The following is a 23,613-nucleotide window of genomic DNA, read 5'->3' on the forward strand; positions in this document are numbered from 1 at the left end:
AAGGAAACGGGTTTCTATTGTTCTCATTATTTATAACAATTTCCCTATTCCCTTGCTTATTGAACACTCTGTGTAGTATCTAATTAAGAAAGAAATCACAAATTATCGGTTAATAAACTATGACTTTATTTTTACAAAATAATTAGATTAATTAAAATGTTTGAAAATTTATACGGTTTCGTTGTTTGACGCATAATACACTATCTATATACAAAGAGTTTTCTTTAATTTTCAATTGAGTTTCAATTCGAACTGACGACTGTTTTAAATTTTTTAAACACTCCAAAGAATTAGCTAACATTTCTTGTAAACGTTTTACATTTTCTTCAAGCTCTGCGACTTCAGCGTGTAGTTTCACTTCAAGTTCATCTCTACAAAGTTCTATTCCTTTTCTCAGTGTACGGTTTTTTAGGCGAGTGTGCGCCAAAGCTATATACGCTTCTTTATCATCGATAGCTTTCTGTAATTTATTAATAGTTTCCTGGACATCTTCTATTTTACCAAATACCTGAACACATTTAAAAACTTATTTTATAACAGTCAATTTAATTATAATATGGGTTGTTTTAGTTAAAAACATAACAGTAATGTATTAATGAAGAGTTCTTGTGACCTAGCCTCCCATGTGCATAAAGTCATGGTAGTGGAAATAGTAGAAGGGTGAATCTCTCATTACTCAACGTTTTGTTAATTGTATAGATCCTCCATAACATATTCCTAAATAATCCACTAGAATATAAATCTAGGATGCAAAGTCGAGTAAAAAATGATTTAATAGAAGAGATTAACGTTGTCAAGGTTATGGTTTATTTAACCTTTAAAGTATAAAAATGAATTATAATGTGTAGAAGGGGAATCCAAACCACCTAGACATAATTTTTTTCTCTCTAAAAATATAACCATAAATACACACTTCGCCTTGTTGTTGATGAAGTTTTTCAATTATTTCTCGATATTCTTCTGTTCGCTGTCTCAATGTTTCGTTGACGATGTTAGCTTGGTCTACGAGGTCTTCGATCATTTTATTAAGGCATTTGTCAAAATAAGCTCTTAGAGGTCTGCCATTTACGAGTGTTTTATTAGCCGCAGCTATAATATTTGAAGAATATTGATCCCATTCTTCAGCTGAAATTTTACTACAAAATAATATATGAAAATAAAGTATAATTTACTTAATTATTAACTTAACTAAGCTTTAGCCAATAATTATTTATACTAACGCCGGAAGAAACATATGCTTAGAATTTAAAACTGAAATTTCAATACTATTATCTGAAAGTTGTTCATTATGGGCTTCAATTTTCAGTACGTTTTCTTTATGTTCCAAATCTACTGATAAATTGTATGCAAATGACCTCAATTTTCTTAATTGAAGAACTACTTTATCTAATAACTCTTCTAGTTGGTCGTTAATTCCTACGATTAATAATCGTTCCCGTAATAGTTCTCTCTCGACATCATCAAATACTAAATCAATACCGATACGCTCTTTTCTAATTAAAAACAAAATACATATTTATTAAAATAAAAAAATGATGCTTTGTAGTACCTAGACAATCAAGATTTTCAGTCTATTACTGAGAAATCTTAATAACATGACTACACATCAAATAAGCACTTTAATAGTACATTCGGTCATTTGCTTTAACATCTTTACACAATGAGGGTGACGGAATCATTTCTGTGCAGGAAATATAGAATAGAAGAGGAAGATTCAAATAAAATTATGTGAGTATGTGATACTTAGCTACATTACGATCTAAAATCTCGGAAAAAGATTTTCTCGAAAAAGAAGATATCAAAAACTTAAAACTCAAAGATACACTTAATTTGCCAGAGAAACAGGATTCTTTGAACATTTAAAGGAGTGCCTTGTAGGATGTTCTACATATATTAAGTACTCAAATAACGGCAAAAACACTGCGGTGGTAAAATTTATGTGAAGGAAAAGATCTGCAGGCCTGAGTGCACGGGCAGTTCTTGCCTATCTCTTTAACAACTAAAACTAAATCTTAAATCTAAAAATAACTATGATTACTTTTTTACATATAAAATCAAATAATTTAGTTTATAGAACCTTTCCACCAAGATTAAAATTGAAAAAAGCTAATATATAAATGGTTAGCCATTAAACGACCAATGGGTAATTAATAATTAAGGATTCTTCTAAAAAACAATACCCACACATTGCAAGAATGAAATTACTGAGTGCATTACCAGGTTGGTATTTAAAGATAAGTTTAAGAGCGAGAGCATAAATATCAAAATCGCTAACAAATAATGAAGTTCCATTAATAGCTAGTATTGTATTTAGCTTTTTAACGCCCATAGGCTAAATTACTTGTAGCTTCGATGCGAAGCTGAAATGGTTTTTTTTTACTATGATGTGTTTTCTTTTTTGTCTGTTATCACTTTTACTCAGTTCTCACCAAACCTATCTCTTTTAACGATACGCCAAAAGATCACAAATCGTATCTAGTCGAAGACATTATCCTCAAAAATTGAAAAAATTTCCCTCGTTCCCCATAAATGGAGGAAATCTTCAAAAAAATTACAAATTTAAAAATCGGTAAATATTTGACATTTTTTCAATTTTTTTTACTTAAAACTGCCATAACTTTTTTTAAAATAACCAAATCAATATAATTTTTTTTATAGATGCATGATGTCTTTACCTTTCATTTGGTATATTTTTTTATAAATCTGACCCTTTACCTGCTCACAGGGCGGGATTCAAAGTGATAACTTTTTCACAAAAAATAAACTTTTGAAAGTGTTCCGAAAATACTGACATTTTTATATATACTTTAAATTAAAGCTAATGTAATATAATTTATTATGGAAAATAAAATTTCGGACTTTATTTTGTCTTCATGGTGAAAATGGCTATCAAATGCTATTTTTGTGCGAAAATACTCGATTTTATTTTTAAAATTTTTAATGCTATAACTTATTGAAAAGTGTATGGATCAACACAATTTTTTTATGAGAAATAATATTTGTATACCTTTTTCAATTGACATACTTTATCTTAATCAGGATATAAATAAGGAAATAGCAGATCATGTAGCTTTTGGAATAATTCACCAATTTCTTTAAAATTAAATACTATCTAAAGATTTGCATCGAAGCGTTTTATTTTGATAGTGATTTTAATCACTGTCAGATATCATTATACTTGACGCAACTATGCCACGTCACCACTGTTCTGGGTTTTTATAGAATAAAAATACTATATAAAAAGTTCAATTTAGATAACCCCTCCCTCAATTAGGTCTCAATATGCAGAGTAGTAAAAAAATTAGCTTATCATATTCATTGAAAAAAAAAAAAAAATTTTAACCCTATTTAAATATACATAGTGAGAAAAATTTTTTCCTACAGGTTCTGAAGCTTATAGCCCCTTAGGTTCCATTCTGAAAAATATTTGAGGGTGATACTAATATAAGAACATTTTTTTACACATAAGTAAATTTACCTAAGTTTAAGACACTCTGCTATAATGTCCATAGCATCACCAACAAGGGAGTTGTTGGCATTTTTTATACGTTCTTCGTAAACCAAAAGCATATTAATTTCTTCATCCAAATCGTTTTTTTTATTTTGGATTTCTTTTTTCTTAAACTCTATGTCATTTACTTTTACTTTAGACTGATGATCAATTTCTAGTTTGTTTTTTATCACTGAGTCATGGGTTTCATATATCAAACGTTCTGCTTCAGATGTTAATCGTTGAGCCCATTCTTGTTGATCTTCAGCTGCTCTAATTTGTTGTTCATTATTATGCCACCATTCACTAAGTGTGTGCTGTATGCTTAAATTATCAAGCTTTAGAACTTTGTTTTTATCCATAGTATTAATCAAAAATGCAATTTAATTTTTGGTAAACACCCTTTTATTGTAAGAAAAAACAAGTATTTTATTGTCTTGTTTACATAGTTACCACAGTAACACACATTTGAGCACATATTGATTTTTTAATATTAATACATATTATAACGATAATAATAAAATACAATTTCTGAAAAAAATTATAAAATACTTTTTTATACAATTTTTTTTAACAAATATTATTATTTAAATGAGTCCTCGAGTCTATTAAAATTTAACCGTAATAATTTACATAAGAAAAACGCCTAATATAATTTTAGATAAGTTTTTATATACATTAAAAATATTTAATTAAGACTTAAATAGTATAGTTATCACAGGGTTTTTAGTTCCATCATCCAATTTATGTATTAGGTATCTCTTATAAATAATAATATAAAAAAACAATTAATTGAATATATTTGATTTAAGCTAAGTATATCATTTACAGAAATAAACATATAAAATAGATTTATACTCATTAAAGTGTTAAAAAAATTACTATTTTAAGAAATCAAAGACTTGATTGTAGTCAATTTTTTATAATAGAATAAAAAAATATAACAAAAAGATATCATATTTATGATAACAATACAAAATTGAGCAAAAGCTTAAAGATTACTATTACAGTAGGTTATTAACTAACTTTAAAAGTTAATATAGAAATGTTTGTGAAAAAAAAAATAGTATTTATAACAATATTTTACATAAAAACACACAATTAATTAATTAAGACATAATGATAAAACATTAAGTAATCAGATCTTTCATAAAATACTGTTAAGTACAATAAATGTAGGAATAAGTTTGATTCTACAGATAGAATCTTAAACAATTTTGTTGTTGTAATACTAAAATTGACAGCCTTGTCGGAAAATAATACATAACTCTTAGATTTACTTGCAAGTAGTTAACTTTGAGTATAAATTATCAAGTTTGGCTTTATGAGGGTAAAAATCACTTAAATACTTTTAAATTATAGATAATTGAGCTAAATCAAATCCAATTTCAGTTTTTTGTTCTTTAAGAACACAATCAATTGTTTTTAAAACATTTTCTGGTAGATGATCCAAAAACATTCGTGGCATAACTCTAAGTTCTTTAAAATCTTCTGGAGATGCCCATCTCATTTCATAATTATATTCATTACTATTAGTGCCTGATTTCCTGATACAAAATAACGAAGCATTACATATTATTCTGTTTACGAAAAAAAAAAAGAGAACATACTTATCAGCTCTTTTCTGCTCTTTACTTTTCTTCTTTTTAGTTATATGCAATATATGACCAGGAGTATACAAACGTATTTTTGAGTATCTTCTGGTTTCCTATTATTTAGTTAAATAGATTAAAGAGAATTAAAAAATTTTAGAACAACATATAATAATATTTTATAATTATTACTAGATGGTATATAGGTTGTTCAAATGGATAAGTGGCTATGGGTTGAACAAGGTTGTGATTGCTTATGTTATCATTTGGAAAACCATCATTTTGTGTGATCATAGACAAAACTGGAGAATTCTGGGACAACAAAGGAGAATTACGGATTCCAGAAGGAGTCCTATGTCGCCAGGTAGATTCTAGATCACGTGATGGAACACCAAAAAGAGCATATCCAAAACCATTGAGAAAGACTCGGTACTGGAAGAGATTAAATTTTTTAGTTGTAAATTATTTTTTAAATCAATTATAATAAATACCTTTGGCAAACGACATGATTGTAAAACATTTACCATATTTGTACGAAGATCTTCAACATTGTCAATAGTTAAATGCATTACCATGTCATCACCTACACCTACAGACAGTGTAAATTCCTCTGCTATTCGTGCAGCTTCACGGCTTAGTAATCCAGCTATAATGATGTTTTTTAATAGAATTTGAAAGGAAAGTAGTTTTAGTAAAAATTGTTACCTGGTGTAGCAAATGCATATACTTTGAGATTAGGATATATAGGACGCATATAGAATGCCAAAAGTACTGCAGTACCAGCACCTAAACTATGTCCTGTAATTACTAGATTGTATTCTGGAAAGTTAATTAATGCTTTTTCTATAATATTGTGATCTTCTAATTCACTTTTTATATATTTTGCACTGTGTAACATTCCTTTATGTGCCTATTATAAGTCAAAATATAGTTGAAAGTTAATAATTTCACTTTAAATAATAAAACAATTTTTTTTACATAGCTGTCAGGAGGAACACCTTCAACATCTAATTTCTCTACAACAGCTGTTAAATCTGTAAAGACGTCTCGCATAGATAATGATCCTCTAATGGATATAACTATACTGCTTGTTTCATGATCTAATGCTACAAAAAAAGGTAATTCAAAAATATGATTCACAAATGAAGCATACAATATATCTTTTGAATGGAGTTTTGACATATATCGAACAGCTGCAAAGTTGCATAAGCAACAGTTATCTTCTTGAATAACAGTAGGTTTTGTTCTAATTAAAAAAAAAAATGATAAAAATATTAAATTATACATTATGACTATGTAAATAGAAAATTTAAATCAATACATATAGAAATGATAAATTTACCGAAAACAAGCACAACACAGGAACTTTGGTATCATTTTAAAAAAACCTGTTATACAGTAACGATAAATTAAAAATGGCCAACCATAAATTGAAATGGATAATTGGAGATAATGTCTTGCTTTTTTAAGACACATCCAACTGGGTTTTTGAGTAAAACATTCAGACACGACTAAAATACAAAATATATAAAATCACGTATAACTTTTGATGATTTCATTTTACTTACTAGAAGTACAATTATATCTTTGCTCAGCTAATAAAGCTAAACGTCTTTGCTCTCTAGATTCACGTTTTTGTTTAACTCTCAACAATACAAAACCAGCAATAAAATCAGAAGGAATAATATCAGTATTTCTAAAAATGGAACTCATAATACTAGCAGCTTGTGAAAATGCTTCGCGTGAATGCTCATCTCTTATTAACCAACAAAAAATCCATCTAAATCGTCGTACCCATATACGGGTAATTTTTCGGTGTAAAAGCATATCAACATCTGCATTTCCATTGGTTCCTTCTTGAAATTTCAAGGAACCTACTGGATCTAATACCATAGCTAGTACAAATATAAGACCACCAAGCACAATCCAATTAAACAATACACCAACTAATCAAATGACAAAGAATTTTAGAACACATTACAGTAAAATATGATTTATAAAATAAATTATTATTACGTTCAACAACTGAATTAGTGAAGTGCTCATTATCACACTGAATGCATTTCGTGTAGGTCCAAATTGTGCCAAATATATTAAGTACAACTTCTGGTATTAGTAAAAAAATTCTGAAAAAAAAAATGTAGAAAAAAATTTTACGTTAAGTATATTATAAATAAAAACAAATGTCTTTAATATAAATATTTACTTCATCATTAAGAGCCGCGGCACGATCCTTCGAGCTTTTGTATCATATATAGCACCTTGAGCACTTCGATTTACCATAAACATAACCAGTAAGATTATAATAGCATGCATGGCTACTATACCTATCAAATAAATCCGAACAAACAAACCCCCGGTGGCACAATTGAACGTCCAATGATAATACCGATACAATGCACAACTCATTAACGCCAACCTAAAAATAATAATAATAACAAAAATATAAAATATATTCAATGAATTATTTGAAGTAAAGTAAAAATAAATAAAAATGTTTAAAATGTTCAATTACATATAATTTTGATTTACTCAAATTTTTGTTAAAATTAAAAGTAAGTGTAAAGTCTAGATTCAATACCTAGTAATATAAACATTTTATGTAAAATATATTTTTTTCTATTTAACTATTCTTTAATGTTAACAAGGGATTTACGGGGGACACCGATACTTTTACATTATTTAATATGTAAGGTAAGATTCTGATATGTATTCTAAATAAATTTTATTCTTTAGGACCCTATCCAGAAAAATATTAAAAATCCGATACTGTATAAAAAAGATAAATGTTTAAAGTATTTAAGGTTGTAAAGTTACAATCAAAAACAATAAAATTATTTTATATCAGTCCTAATAATTTTTAATCGCCATCTTTGGATAGCGATGCTTGAAAACAAGTAGGTTGGGTTGGAGTATAATCAGAGGTCTTGGAAAATTTATCTTCCTAAATATTTTATTAGCACCAAATTTTTTTCTATCCTAAAAATTCTCTATAAAATCGTCCCTGAATAGCTTTAAATAATGTTGTTAATATATCTTATAGAAAATTCTCAATAGGTTGGATTTAAATATAAACTTGTCAAATTTCATTACTTGATTACACTCAAAACTTTGATAATCTCAAATAATACGGATAGTTCAATTATTTTACATAAAGAAATTTAACTGTCCGAGTATTCAAAAACATTAAACAAATTAAAAAAAATTGGATAACTGCAATTAAAATAAACTGTATAACCATAAAATAAAAAAAAACTATAGTTTTTTTTTCTTTTATTATGGCTTCGACATCTGTGGTCATTAGCCATAGTTACATTTATATGTAAGTTTAGTTTATACAATTTTTACAATCGGTTTATAATAATAATAAAAGTCTATGCAACATTACATATAAAATTAAAGAGTACAGGTTTAGCAATTTTATGTATCTGAGGATGTTTTCTTCGTTATTTTCTTTCAGGATGTTGTTTGGCAGTTTGAATATAAGGCGTTCGTTGTTGTATTTGGTACATTCTATAAATACGTGTTTAATGGTGACAGGTTTATTGCAGGTTGAGCAAATTGGTTGTCGTTCGTGGTTTAGAACGTGTGGGTGGGTGAGGTAACTATGCCCTATTTGAGTTCTTGTTAGGATAACGTCTTGTCTTCTTGTCAGAGTTACATTTAAATGCAATTTTTTGTGGTTCTTTTTATTTCTGCAAGTTTGATGTTAGGTTGGGTTTGGTTGGGTATTTCGTTCAATATGTTATACCATTTTTGATTTATTCTTTTGGTTATTTCGTGTACTGCGTCATTTGAAGGAATATCCATGCTAGATGATATGGCAGCTTCATTTGCTGCTGTATCTACTGCTTCGTTTTCAATAATTCCTATATGGGATGGAACCCACATGTTTTTTATGTCTTTGTTTGTATTTACTAATATGGATTGGACGTTATGAATTAGTTCGTTTTTAGTATTTGGATTTTTTATAGCTGTAAGTAAACTGAATGAATCGTTCAGGATTAGTATTTTATATTTTGCTATATATTTTGTGAATTTAGTTGCTTCAAGTATTGCGTATGTCTCTGCGCTAAAAATGCTTGCTATTGTAGGTATTTTAAATTTGGACGTGGTGTTTTAGGTGGTGAATGCTAAGCCAACTCCGTGTTCTGATTTAGATGCATCTGTGTAGATGTGTGCGTAGTTATTATATTTTGTGTTGCAAGTGTCTAAAAATTGAGCGCGAATTATTTCAGTATTAATGCTTTTTTTGTCAAACTGGAGTAAATCTGTATTGAAGATGAAATTCCATTTCTAAGGTGGGGTTTGGTTGAAAGGTATTTTTTTAATTAGCGACACTTGAAGGTTGATATCTCCCAGTGAGTTACTATACGATTCCATCATATTAATAGGGTTTTTCTGGTTTTCTTTATTTTGTGAGTTAGAAGTGTATTTTTTTGTTATGTGGTTGGGTAGGTTTCATTTTTTTGTTATGAATTTTAGTGTATCTTTTTGGCGTCTTATAAACTATAGTTAATTGAGTACATAACAATTTGTATTCTAATTGATAGTTCAATACTATACAATTCTACGAAATTGGGTGCAGATTAAAAACATATTCGTGGACCATTTGGACCTTTAGCTTTTAGTAGTCATTAATGTTTTCTACTTCCAAAATTATCACAAAACATTAAAATAGAAAATAATTTCCATGGAAGGTGTTCCTTGTTATATATCAGTTGAATAATTAAAGTTAAAATCGGTTATCGAGTAATAATATTGTTAACAAAATAATAATTATGTATGGTATACAATAGTAGATGAATAGCACGCTAGCTTAATTAACTATGTACTTAAAACTATTTCAAGCCAAATCCTTGACGCAGTTAACAAATTATAAAAAAAAATTTTAATTTTATAATTACTTTAAGAATCTAATTACATCAAAGATTTTTATAATCTAAATAATTATTATAAGTTCTTAAATAACGAAAATCAAGATTTTTTTCCAAGTACACATATGACTTTGATATTGATTTATGTAGTTAAAACTTTAACTATGTATGAAATAAACTTCAATGAATTTTTAATGTATTTTTTATTAATAGTCTATTTATCATGATAATTATGCAATATACTGTTTAAAATCTCAATTATCATTTATTTGTTTTACAATGGTCTATGGATTATTTCATATTTTGTTCATTGAATGACTTGCATAATAATTCAAGTTGCATTTTATACCTTCTTTATTGTTTCATTTTTATTTACCAGTAAATCAAAGAGAAGGTCAACAAATATAATCCGTAAATTTACAAGAAGATTAAAAAATGTATGCGTATCTTAATTATATGTTTATTGTAAATTTATGTACATTGAAATGATTGAAGGCGATTATCTGTCGAATAATTTTAAGTTGAAATACTTTATACAAGTGATTGAAGCAGATAAATTACGCTTTGGCTACCTTGAATAGGCAAAATTACTATTAAAGTACATTCACAAAATCATAATTATTTCCGGCAAAAAAATACTATATAGTAACCACAACTACACTATAAAACGTAAAAAAATCACGAAAAATTATTTTACGAATTAAAATTATGACAAGTACAAATGAAACGTTTGCCGAAACCAACAATTTTAAGTATTTTTTTGAAGTAGATTGTAATCGACGTCGGCGTTTTAAGTAAAGAGAGTATTGTTGAAACATTTTTTAAATAATGAACAAAATCTCGCAATAAATTGAATTACAAAGTATAAATAATGAGCAATGCAAATATAATTTTGAAGAAAGCAGAAATGTCAGATATTTATTTTCTTATCCCAAAATTAGTAAATAAATTTCAACTATTATGAACACAAGACGGTTCTCTGATGCAACATTCAGCTAATATTATTAGTCATAGAGATACCTTTTATTTATAACATGGAGTATTTTCTAGGTAGAATTATATGGTTGTCATTCAAGAATAAAGTAAAATAATATTTATTGATTAAAAACATTGTTCAAGATTATTTAAATTAGAGCACTGATGAGAAAGTATTACCTAGATCATGTAAACTGTATTGCTAGTTGATTAATCAAGAATTTTAAATGAATTATATCAAATTTATTAATATAATACAAGTTAAACAATAAAAGCCAATAAAAAAAAAATGTATTATTACTATATTTATTTTCGTTTTGGTATAGAAAGTTTTGTTTTGTTATCATATATTGGACAATATGTCCAATATTGGCGACAGGGCGGGCAGGTACTCGTTCTGATTATTTAGTGGCTCGTGAAAATTATATATTTTGCTTCCTTAAGCCAGAAAAGGAAAATTATATCCCCAACAAAAACCTAATTGTAAAATAGGGTCTAGTTTCAACCCTATCCATAAAAGAATTTGCTTATCAAGGTAGTAATATCTACATTGTGGTCAAGTTTGATTCATTTTTTAGTTCAAAAAATTCAATCCTTCTTCATTAGCAATATTGCTCCTTTAATCATATTGCTTAACACTTAGCAAGTTTCTTGATAAGTACTGGTTCAGTACTTATTTAATAATTACATGGGTGATGGGAAAGAGAGAATTCCGAAGAAAAAAAGGTTGAAAACTTTTTAAGGGATTCATAGAAAATTGTGACAACATTTGTTTTATGCCTTATTAAAAATTGGCAAAATATTAAGAAATATGAATAAATGAGAAATGTTGCTCAAAACATTGTTCCTATTTTTTAGGAGTGGAATTTGATTTTTTTCATAGTTAGGTTTTTATTCAAGTTCATTTATCAAGCAAATTAACTGTAGAGTACTTTCTTAATTTTCATTATTAATTGTTTTGACGTTGAAATATGCAATAAATGTTACTTAAATAAATATAAGAGAAAACTTGAAAATTTTAATTACCTTGAAAAACCTTAAGGCAATTTTGGTTTAAATGTATCATAATTATTACACATACGAATTAAATACTGACGCACATGGCAAAGTACTCCTCAGGGTGGAAAATATTTATCAATAATAATGGAAAAAAAATTATATAAGACCATGTCATAAAGCGAATTTCAATATTATTATGGTTAAGTACAGATTTTTATTTTATTTAGTTTGAATGAAGTGAAATCCACAAAGGAAAGTACTTGTTAATTTAAATCATTCTTTTCGTGGCTCACTAAGTTAGTTTTTACAATTAAAAAAAAAACATTAATTGCACTTAAAAGTATTATGACAATATTAATTGAAACATTAATATTATGATTGGCTGCAATAATACATATCGATATATATTTTTGGCAAATCTGTATAAATGATACAAATGAAAATGAATACTAAATAGATAGATTTTTTAACTAAACGAAAAGTTATAGAAGGAATACCAAACTGGAAAGTCACAAAAAGATAACCTTGAAGTATTTTTAATTCCTTAGCAAATTATACATAATACTAACAACTAATTGACATTAGAAATGTATGTAATCCCTACAGAAAATTACAAATGAAAGATGATTGTGTTGTACGTAGTTAATACTTCATTCATCATATTGCAAATAAATAATTAATCATTTATAAAAGTATAAATTAAAACATAAACGATTTTGTATTAGGTCTAATTTAAATCTAAAAAATACATTTCAACAAATTTTTATACAATTTTTATTAAATACGTTTAAATAATGTAAAATTTGAAAGATTTCTTAACTCACTCCTTTAATGACTTGAACAGTCATTAAGTTCATTGAATTCGTGTTCTAAAGAAAATTAATTCATTTTTATGTTTAAAATTCAGAGCGGAGTGGCGTACGTATTAAAAGGTTATTTAATTGTATATTTAAGAAAATTGTTTTCAAATACTAAATATCTATTGATGGGATGAATATCAATATTTAAAAACACGTCTCAGTAAAAAAAATTATAAATTTTCATCAGTCATTACAGTTTTGAAATAATGTCGTGTTTCTATTTATTAAAATAATATTGTATTAGAGTTATACATCATTAAGTTAACATAACAAGTGAACATTTAAAGTACCGACTTTGGGTTTTTCAGTGCACCGTATAAGATAATTTTGTCACAAAAAAAAAAAAATTTCAACTCGTGCATAACATGGCACATATTTTTAATTTGAGCCTTGCGCAATAGCATGTGCCTATTATATCTAAAGCTGGTTATGAACTATTTACTTGCAGGTAATTTTTTTTCAATTTATAGCTACTTAAAAAGTAACTTACCATATTCCTCGCATTAATAATTCCAGCAGCCCAGGAAACACCAAATCATCCGTTCCAATTAACCATCTACGACCAAACATTCGCATAGACGGCATTTTGATAACTCGCCGCCCTAAAAAACACATTTAATGAAACAATCGTTTAAAATACAATTATATGGTTTCTTACTACCACCTTAAACAGGCCAAGCCTCAAAATATGCATCTGAAAATACAATTTTTACCAGTCCTGCTTTTTGAAACAGGTCCCTCATTTTTACCAGCCTCATAAACGGTGCAAGAGGGTATCCCCCTTCAAAAAAAAAAAAGAATTTTTTCCACGAAATTAAATTAATCATGTTGGAGATATATAGCAAACAACATAACATGGCATTTTTAACTGTGGTCCTGTATCAGCACCTAATAATAAGAAAAATGTCATGTTTGAGACATAACTTTTTTTAAATAATGCGAATAAAACTAAACTGGTAATAATACCACAAGTTTTATCGAGATGTCATGTGTATAGACATATATTATTCATTTTTTGTAATTTGGTCAAGGTTTGATTTTGCGAATTGTTTTTTATGTAAATTTTTAAGAAGTAAAAAATATTAATAAACTTATGAAACAAATGTCATGATCAACGGCAAATAGTGAAGTAGTTCAAACAGGAAATATATTAATATGTAGAGATTAATATCATTAAAAATATTATGAGAAGCCTTAGAGTTAATGCTAAGACACTTTTTTATTTTTTTAATGGACAATTAATCTCTTTCCGGAAAGGTAGACATTAGTTTAGTTTCATTGTCAGTATAATAATTAAGTACACATAGGTATATTTTTCGACCTTGGCCCTAGGAATCTAAAAATATTTCATAACATTTCTATGTCATAATTACTAAAAAATAATGTAAAAATTAATTCAGGCTTAATGGTCCCCAAAAATCATAGTAATACTTTTAACCATGCGATATTTTTTCTTTTATTAAGATCATTTAATTAAAAAAAATATTAATTAATTATTTATATTGAATAATATAGAATTTTATTAGAATCATGTACTTATAAATCATCATTCAGAGTTATAACAATTTGTTGAAAATGAATTCTACAATAAAATATATAAAATAAAAATTCTCAAAAATAAAAAAAAAATAAATAGATTTTAATTTAATTGAAGCTTGAATACGAAGAAACTTCAAGAATTATATTCATTCAAATTTAATAATGAAAAATGACCAATAAAAATAAATCTATGAGGGCCTTATCAGTTTATTAGTAGCTAATAGAATGGTATAAATTAAAATTAAATATTAAAACTCCAATAAAAAATTATAAATGATATAAAATAACATTTATTTTTACAGAAAAGTTCAGATATAAATTTGATGCTTAAAAATTTATTTTAATTGCATGATTTATCAATAAGAAATATAAAACAATTATTACATTAATATTAAGTGTTAATTTAATAAAATAAATTTTAAAAAATTAACTGTTTTTTTTTATCAATAAGACTTTAACAGAAAGGGTTCAAACGAACTTATCGTCGATCATTTTTAATAGAAAACTGAGTAGTTAAACAAAAATTACAGGTATAAAGTTATTTTCTAAAGACATAAACAATCTTCAAGTTGTCAACTTCTCCTACTTTCTACATTATTCTTACAATTAAAAGAATTTTGATAATAAATATCAAAGGCACTTGTTATTTAATAAATATTAACACCTATTTAACTAAAATTTTAAAATATTTTATCTATAATACAAGTATAAATACTACTTAACAAACAAGTAATGAATCAGCCCTACTATATTTAATTAATTTTTGAGCAAAACCGTATTTTTATAATTGGTCTAGGTTATGATGACTGTGTATGATACACACTTAGTAGATGAGTATGATAAATAAATGAAGCAACATGATATTCAAAATTTTTTTAGATAGAACCAGAAAAAGACAAGGAGAGAATACATGATAATAATTTTTACCCACTACTGTAGTGAGTAAACCTTATAATTTGAAATAAGATCTATACATTTGTATTAAAACTAATGAAATTTAATTGAATATATGTTTTCCTAATTATAACAAATTAATTTAATATTGATAAGTTTAATTTGTTAATATTTAGTTAAATTAGTATCTATGTAATCAGTTTAATTTATATTTAAGTGATTATATAGGTTAAGTTTTAAATTTAAAAATATGGTTATTAACGGTTAATAATACATAAAGAAAAAAAAATACCTCTTGATGTTTTTTATCGCGTAGTGTCATAATACATATTGGATTTGGTATCCATCAATTTCAATTTCATCTGAAAAAAGAGAAATGATTAAAATATACATAATTGTTTTTATAAATTTATGTATTATTATTATTCAAGAGAGGTATGTTAACGCATTTTCTACCAAATTACACTATTTAAATAGCTTGTTAAATATAGCATAAAATTTTTCATGTCAATTTGTAAGTAATATTTCACGTCAAAGCATTTAACATTGCCAAACAAAATTTACTACACTACTTGTCAACATTTTTTTCGGTAATTACACGTTTTAATTTTAACGTCTCTTTTTAAATAACAGAATAAGTCTGTAAGGTAAATTTACATTTAAGTATTATTCCATAACTTAAATATGTACAACTAGTTTACAAGAAAATATTTTATGGTTTGTTTTTCTAAAATATAATAAATAATGAAAGTGAGTTCACGTCTATAATTTTTCTAACAAACGTCAAAAAAAGGAAAATTTAAAATCCGTAACTAATAATTTTACTTTCTAGATAATAATATGAAATGAAACGTTAAATAATTTTCTAACATATTAAATTGAAAATAAAAAGCTTAATTGTTAAATAATTGATGAGTGTTTTTCGCGTAATAAAACATTTTGATTTGCATATTTAAACTATACTTATATTTAAAAACAAAATACGTTATATGTAAGTAATAAATAATAGCATTTCATAATTAATTAATTTTAATTATTTACATCTAGAAATATAGCAATATCTAAAATTTAAAAATAAACAGATACGATTCTATTAATTATTCCAATGATATTTACGTATAGAAAAAAATTCTAATATTAATTTTTTGCAAATAAAAAACTGTAACAAATATTAAATTTACTTATTATGCCATTGATGTATAAATTGTAACTAAACGTTATTAATAAGTTAGATAAATAAACAAAAAAAAAATTCTAATTTTTATTGTCACGTAGACGAAACTCGTTTACAAAATCAAAATTTCTTGGATAATATTGAATATTTTTACATCAATAATAAATTATAGAAGTAGAAATAAGTAGTATTAAAATTGAAGATTCATGTGTAAAATGTGTGTCATACAATCGTTTTGTGATAACACCTCAAAGTTTTACAAATTTTAAGAAGAGCTAAATACGTAGAGAGCACAAAAATTGTTTAATTCATATTTTAGCAAGTGAAATTATCGATTAAGTTAAGTCCAAATTGCTGGTATTTAGAAGAAATATTATTTTCGGTGGAATACTTTTAATGATACAAATATTCTAACACTTATAAAATATTGGTATTTCTTTTATATATAAAAAGACTTCAAAAAATACACGATTAGATTGCAATGTGTTCTATTACTTCAAATTTTCATAAATAACGTACAATTTCGTACAAATTATATTGGATAATTAATATCCAATATATTTAATAAATATTTATTTGGCGAAAGTCTCTCTATTTTTCGACTAGCCAGTCTGATCTCAGCCGTTTTTCCGAAAGGAAATAGCGCGGGAAATCGAAGTGTAGGATACTAATATAATCTATTGTGCAAAGAACTTAAATTGAGCTCGCATCATTTTGTGGATGACTGAAAAGACGTAGGCCACTTGCAAATAGTTTTCTTGCACAAGAAAATAATATTGTTTATTGGTTTTAACTTAACTTAAGTTAAGTATAGTTTAAGCACAATAATATTGAAAAAAAATATATTGTGTATTAAACACACATAAACAAATAGTACATAATTAAACTGTCATTATTTTGAACGTTATTTATAAATAAATATAGCGTACTCGAGAAAATAACTCTAAATAAAATGTATTACTTAATGATATTATCCGTACATATAATTAATGAAATTTGACTTTTTGGACATAATGACAAAATAGAAAATTATAATTTCAACGTATAATATTGGTAATTAACTAGAGCAATAATTAATATGTAATCGTGTTAAGTTTAATAAGTGATAAGGGCTGTAATTAGATTACTATTAAGTTTAGGTAAATTATAAACCCAAGCCTTGACGTATTAAGAAAATTTAAATTATCTTTTTAAATATTTACTTTTTCATTACTTTATAAATACAATTGTAGTAATGAAAAAGTAAACATCTAAAAGTATCCGTTATTATTTTAACAATATTAATGTACTATAACAACAATAGAAAACGTTGGTGGTATAATTATGACACATTCTGCGCCTTTCTTAAACCTAGTTGTTATAATAAACTTTCTATTAAACAAAGAATTTTGTAAAAATAACTTAACCCATATAAAAGTATTTATAATATTTTCAAACACAAGTTATTATAAATAATTTACTTTACGGAAATTTCAAAATCTAATATACTCAGGTTAATTTTTATTTTTAATAATGATAATCAAAAAATTATCATCAATTATTAAAATGAATATACTAATGCAAATTCATTTTTTTTGGTAAAAAAATTGAATTAATTCTACTTTTTAAATTTTTTTATACGTGGATTGCATGCATATCTATTTGATCGTTGTTGCTTAATGTCGTAATAGTATATAGCAAAGTCAATTATAAGGATCTCTTCTTAAAAAAAAATTATTTCGAGTCGAATTATCTTTTGTACCAAATAATTTTACTTTTAAAATTAGAGTAACAAATTTATTGGAGTTTAATGTAAGTCCAAGTAAAAAAAGGAAACGAAGAGAGATATTTCTACTGTTTAGTATATTTCTAAATAGTATTCAAGTATGTCTTGTTTTGTGTTCATTACTCACGATGACGTTTTCTCTTCCATTGACGTCGAATTCAAAGATGTGGTTAATAAGTAACTGCCTTACCCGATTGCCTATTGCACATGAGTTGCAAAAACTCGCTCAAGATTGCTATTAAGTATATTTATATGTATTTTAAACCTTAGATAGCACCAACATAAAATACCTATGCCAAACGAGTTGACCTTGGGGTTTTATATCGTCGATGAATACAAGTATGACAACTAACGTCTTCAAGACATACTTTTGAAAAATTACATTAAAAAATTTTACAAAGCATAATATTTTGATTATAGCGTCTAAATTATTATTTTTTGAGTTAGAGCAGACTAACACGCGTAGAATTAAACCTTTAAACTGTTTTGATAATTATAGAACATTATCCCATTCTTAAATTATAATAACCACGGGAATATCTATATTTTACTAAGTATGTTGATGACATGGTTGCATCACGCGAGTACGAGAGAAGGGTGTGCTACTGTGAAAGTTGTTAGGCCAGTGTTCACATTTAAAAATGTATACGCGATCTGGTATGTACCTATGTGTACCCATTTTCAAAATAATTGAACACATTGAGGATGCAAGACACATTATTTGAATTTAAATATAATATCGATTAGCAAATTATTAATTAGTTACCGTACGATCTATACAACACTATTGTGTGGTGGTAATTTAACGAAAACAATACTATCGACTTTCTCGCTAATGGCAGTTTAAACGTAAATAAACATACGAAAAAAATTGTCATTACAATAAAATTTGTTTATTGTTATCTGATGGTCTATTAACTTGTACTAGTACCTATTAAAAAAATTGTAACTAATAATCATCTATACAGTGTTCTTCTTCAGATAACATAGCAAACCATTAAATCGTTCAAAAAATCTAACAGTGCCCAACTTAGCACTATAACACTTCCAAACAACTCAACCCAACGTTTAAATATTTCCTGATACAGAGATCTACTACCAATCTACTGAGAAAAAAAATCAATAGATTTACGTTATTTATACTAGCATGTTGTAATACTTCACTAATATTTTGAGGGGCCCTAACGTGAGCTACCGATTCATGCTATTTATGTTATTATCATACTTATAAATTTCTACTTATTGTACCTATTGTGTAGATTGTTATTATAACTCAATAAAAAACTTTCTTAAAAAAAATAAATAAATAAACGATAAACGAATTCAATTATTTTGTTAAATAATTTCCATTTGGTATAAAATAGTATTAATATGAGTAATAACTTTTATAATATAGTTTTCTGAAAATTGAAAATTGCATTTAAATAAGTATATTAATAGCTTATTAATGCAAGATTTAATTTATAAGTTAATTATGCTTAAAACAATCCGAATTAAAAAACTTATGAAAACCGTTATTTGTTAGAAATGATTAAGTATCAATATAAATATACGCCGTCGTTTAAAAAATAAATACAATGACTGAACATATAAACTGTTAATGATACGTTTGAATAGAGAAAGCATTGTTTATTCATTCATCTAATATAATACTTTCGTGACACTAAAATTATAAAAATGAATAATGTATCATTGATTTAGTGAAAAATATTTATTACATATTAATAAATAAAATCTTACAATTATTTTTCAAAATTTTTAATTTAGTAATGCACATTTAAATGTAATAGCGACAAATCCCTTAACTAAGCTAGATGCACAATTTTTTTAAACAAAACTGGAGATTTAAATCTCTGGTTTAGATTAGTAGCGTAGGTTGATAAGGTGACACAGAAGACATAAGTTCTATATAAGAGCTATATTTATATTCATAATTAAGTAATGAATAAAGAAAAAAAGGCCATCAATAAATAAGTATACAAATTGTCTATAATGATCTGACTATGTCACCCTTCCCATTAATAAATATTATTACGCCACTGGGTTAGATCTCATATCAAGATATATCGTAACTCATTCAATAATTTAACAATAAAAATAATTTCGGAATTATTTTTTTGGCTTTTTTTAGTTAAATATATTTCTTGATTTATAAATTATTATTACTTTTTCGATCCATCCCTTACGCCTGTAAGAGTGTCCACTTTTTTTTTTAACGGAAACAACTTATAAAATAGGAAATTAAGAAAATGATAGGTCGATAACAACTTTTCAAGTTATTAACATTTTTATACCTAGCAGAAAGAGTGCGATCAAAAAATGTCTAATGATAAAGAGTCATTCCTGCGCTTCATTTCCCGTCTACTATAAAAAAGCTAAAAACTTCCGAAGTATTGGTTCAAAAGTTGTCGCCGACTAATTATTTTCTTAGTTAGATCATTTTTTATAAAATTAAGTTTATACCCTTATAAGAAATAAGAAATTAACTTATAAAATACTTAATCACTTATAAACCAAAAAATAAATAATACTAAAAAAAAACAAAAAAACTCTGAAAATTATTATTTTGTAAGTTATTAAGTGGATTATAAAAAATGGTTTACCTTGTATACCAGATATAACCTGATATTTTTATGTTTACTTTTTTATTCAAATTATTTTAAGGTGTCTGCAAAAGGAATATAGTCTTTGTTCTATGTGACTTCAAATAAATATTTGTTATTCATACTTACATTTAACTTATAATTTATGTATTTGAGAATTTTATTTAAAACTGAATCATTAAAAATAGAAATTGGTATCTACTAAACAAATCATTTAATGAAAATACTAAAAAAATACAAACAAATATAAAGGGGACTTTAGAGTTTAAATAACTATATTATTCTTAAAAGTGACAAAAATTTCATTTGAAAATTAAAGTCTTAGGAAAGGCTCTTCTGACTTTCTCTACACATATCTTACATCATATATTTTGGGAATGGTATCAGTCTTAAATCATTATTTCTTAACTAAACCATTATCACAAATACCGTTCTTACAGACACTATACCATCAAATAACTAATTAGCCTTAGAATAAAATGTAGTAAATATATATAATATACCATTTAATATTTAAATTCAGGAAAAATTCTTGTTTCATAAATCACAATGTAAGAAGAAAACAATGAAACTTCAGGATAAATTATTATTTTTTATGTTCAATTAAAATATTATTTTTAAAAAAGGTAACCTAGAAAATTTTAATTACAGAAAATCATTCTAATCACATATTTTTTTGTAATACTTACAAATCTAAATTATGGAAGACCATGGCTCACAATCTTAAAGACTTAATGCCTCAGTTTTTAAATTATAGTAATCATGATATACATAATATATATGATACCTATGATATTTAAATATGGGATCATGAGACTCACAATGCTTCAATCCGGGCTTGATAATCTATCACTCAGTTTGGATAATTTTTTTATTATTATATCATAAGACAATAATCAAGTTCACTTCAACAAACTGAATGATAGACTCAAATATTTCATTGAGTGAAAAAAATAAATATATTTTTATACAATATAAAAATAAGAGCCATACATCACCACTCCATCTATACTTTTTTGATTGCTATCAGCTTGTATTTAATCTTTAAGATAGACAATCAAGTATAATAACTAATATTTAATACTGGTTAAGTATTGATAACAATGATTAGGCACAGAATTTTAATGAATGTTTATCATATTAATGAATAACGTCAAAAAAATGTAATACATACATAATTTAATAAAATCATTTGAAAGATAGACTTAACTTTTTTTATTTTGAAACTTCTAAACTAAACTAACAAATCCTGAAACTACTTTCAAATAATTATTAAATAGAACTTTTAATTATTACACAGTTACATTATTGCAAATAAGGTGTTCTATAATTTAGATTTTTACTGAGGGTAAAACCTCGAAAATTAGTTTTAAATACCAGTATTTTATTCATATAAAATTAATTATGTTAAAAAGTTTAACACATAATATTTCAACTGTTATGAGAGTTATTGACATATATTTTTATAAAATGCAAGCATAAGTAAAAGAACATAAGAAAATAATAGCTGAAGGTAGAAAAATATGATTTTTAAGAAATAGCTTATACTTTTATCTAATACTATATACTAATAATTTTTTCGAGTTATAAGTAGTACGAAACATCAATACTACTTATTAGAAATATTTTGAATAAAAAACAATACAAAAATATAATTATATTATTTTCTTAGTATAATAAAACAGGTAACTTACCAAAATCATTTATTCTGTCATCATTTTGATGCATGAACAACAATTATATATATATTTTATGAGGAATCGGTTGAATAGATATGAACTGTTGGTATGTGTTAAAGAAAAAAGCTGTCGCGACCTACTTTGTACAAAAAAACGCACTTATTGCATAAAATTTCACCAACGGAAACGACGCATGTTTCTTATTTTGATGTTAGCGATTGGTTTACTTTAAGAAAACTGTTATATATCTGATTATTTTAGAAAAAAATTTGATTGGAAAGAGCTGAATGGTACAGTAACCTGAAAAACTGCAATTTTCAAATAAGATCGAGATATAATTAAGTCACAAACGGTATCCGGAGATAAGAGGATATCACTAGAAGTAGTGGATTGTTGTGAAATGACTGCCACAAACAACTGTTGCGCACGCAATCGCGATGCAACTGAAGCAAAACGATGAATTATGTTATGGTGCGTGCCTTGCTACGGTGTGTTTAGTGGAGGTAGAAGACACCACGGTGTCAGCGGTGACTATTGTGTCAATGCCTTAAAAATCCCCACTAAATAGTATTTTATAAAAAAAAAAAATTCATTAAACATTATTAATCATAATCAATTAATTTTTCAATATGTACTTAAAAGAAGTGATTTTTAATTATAATTTGTATTTATTTGCTACTCGACATTGATTACAAAGAGTGTTCTTCAAAAAAATTTGAAGAGCAAGTATTTTTTAGGTATTCATTTAATATAATAATTTAGTAAATATATTAATATCGACCCATCTTCAGTTTGTTTACAATGCATGAACCAATTCCAATGTAATTATTTAAGAGCACACATTTTAATTTTACAATAGAATATAATTTTTTTTTAACTATATTATAGTTAGTGTAAAGGATGATTGTAGAACGCAATTAATGGAAATGATAATAATTATTGAGCTATTCACTCTAATATCGACAATTTCCTGAAAGAATCTGGAATTTACCCATTAAAAGGACTTATATAAAATTTTAGGTCGTAGTATCAAATCAAAAAATCAGAAAATATATTAACTACGTAATATAAATATTGTCTATAGAATATTTTTTGTTGCTTAGTATTTCATATATTTAACTATTAGGCACATTAAATTTAAATACAATAAATTTAATTTAATTTTT

The 23,613-nt window shown here is 25.8% G+C and overlaps 2 protein-coding genes across 5 annotated transcripts; both read right to left on the reverse strand.

The window, feature by feature from the left end:
* Window positions 1–110: 110 nt before the first annotated feature.
* LOC126901189 (tektin-1-like) lies at window positions 111–3,945 on the reverse strand. The gene is made up of 4 exons (XM_050677519.1): window positions 3,479–3,945; window positions 1,221–1,493; window positions 914–1,136; window positions 111–508 (listed from the first exon to the last, which is right to left on the reverse strand). Exons 1-4 carry the CDS (start codon window positions 3,850–3,852, stop codon window positions 152–154), a joined length of 1,227 nt encoding a protein of 408 aa, XP_050533476.1. The 5' UTR covers window positions 3,853–3,945; the 3' UTR covers window positions 111–151.
* Window positions 3,946–4,695: 750 nt separating this feature from the next.
* Window positions 4,696–22,904, reverse strand: LOC126901183 (diacylglycerol lipase-beta). 4 transcript variants are annotated; one of them, XM_050677508.1, is made up of 14 exons: window positions 22,463–22,904; window positions 15,519–15,588; window positions 13,452–13,681; window positions 13,284–13,395; window positions 7,289–7,501; window positions 7,099–7,208; window positions 6,651–7,028; window positions 6,425–6,593; window positions 6,061–6,328; window positions 5,788–5,992; window positions 5,574–5,728; window positions 5,275–5,514; window positions 5,101–5,198; window positions 4,696–5,037 (listed from the first exon to the last, which is right to left on the reverse strand). In XM_050677508.1, the coding sequence occupies exons 4-14, from the start codon at window positions 13,376–13,378 to the stop codon at window positions 4,842–4,844; spliced, it is 2,127 nt and encodes a 708-aa protein (XP_050533465.1). In that variant the 5' UTR covers window positions 13,379–13,395; window positions 13,452–13,681; window positions 15,519–15,588; window positions 22,463–22,904; the 3' UTR covers window positions 4,696–4,841. The 4 variants fall into 4 exon arrangements, with proteins under 4 accessions (XP_050533465.1, XP_050533467.1, XP_050533463.1 ...); XM_050677510.1 differs by having other exon boundaries at window positions 13,458–13,574; window positions 22,463–22,903; XM_050677506.1 differs by having other exon boundaries at window positions 13,458–13,681; window positions 22,463–22,903.
* Window positions 22,905–23,613: the final 709 nt, after the last annotated feature.

Source organism: Daktulosphaira vitifoliae, unplaced genomic scaffold (assembly GCF_025091365.1).
Source record: "Daktulosphaira vitifoliae isolate Bord-2020 unplaced genomic scaffold, ASM2509136v1 Scaffold_3, whole genome shotgun sequence".
NCBI lineage: Eukaryota > Metazoa > Arthropoda > Insecta > Hemiptera > Phylloxeridae > Daktulosphaira > Daktulosphaira vitifoliae.

Bases quoted from the DNA above. Each gene is read 5' to 3' on its own strand.
- LOC126901189 (XM_050677519.1), bottom strand. From the start codon at position 3,852: ATGGATAAAAACAAAGTTCTAAAGCTTGATAATTTAAGCATACAGCAC. The intron at 1,494-3,478 runs GTAAATTTACTT...GTTTTTAATTAG, and splicing joins GCAGAGTGTCTTAAACTTAG to AAAAGAGCGTATCGGTATTG. The intron at 1,137-1,220 runs GTTAGTATAAAT...ATTATTTTGTAG, and splicing joins AAGCATATGTTTCTTCCGGC to TAAAATTTCAGCTGAAGAAT.
- LOC126901183 (XM_050677508.1), bottom strand. From the start codon at position 13,378: ATGCCGTCTATGCGAATGTTTGGTCGTAGATGGTTAATTGGAACGGAT. The intron at 6,594-6,650 runs GTAAGTAAAATG...TTTGTATTTTAG, and splicing joins AAGATATAATTGTACTTCTA to TCGTGTCTGAATGTTTTACT. The intron at 5,993-6,060 runs GTAAAAAAAATT...GACTTATAATAG, and splicing joins GTGTTCCTCCTGACAGCTAT to GCACATAAAGGAATGTTACA.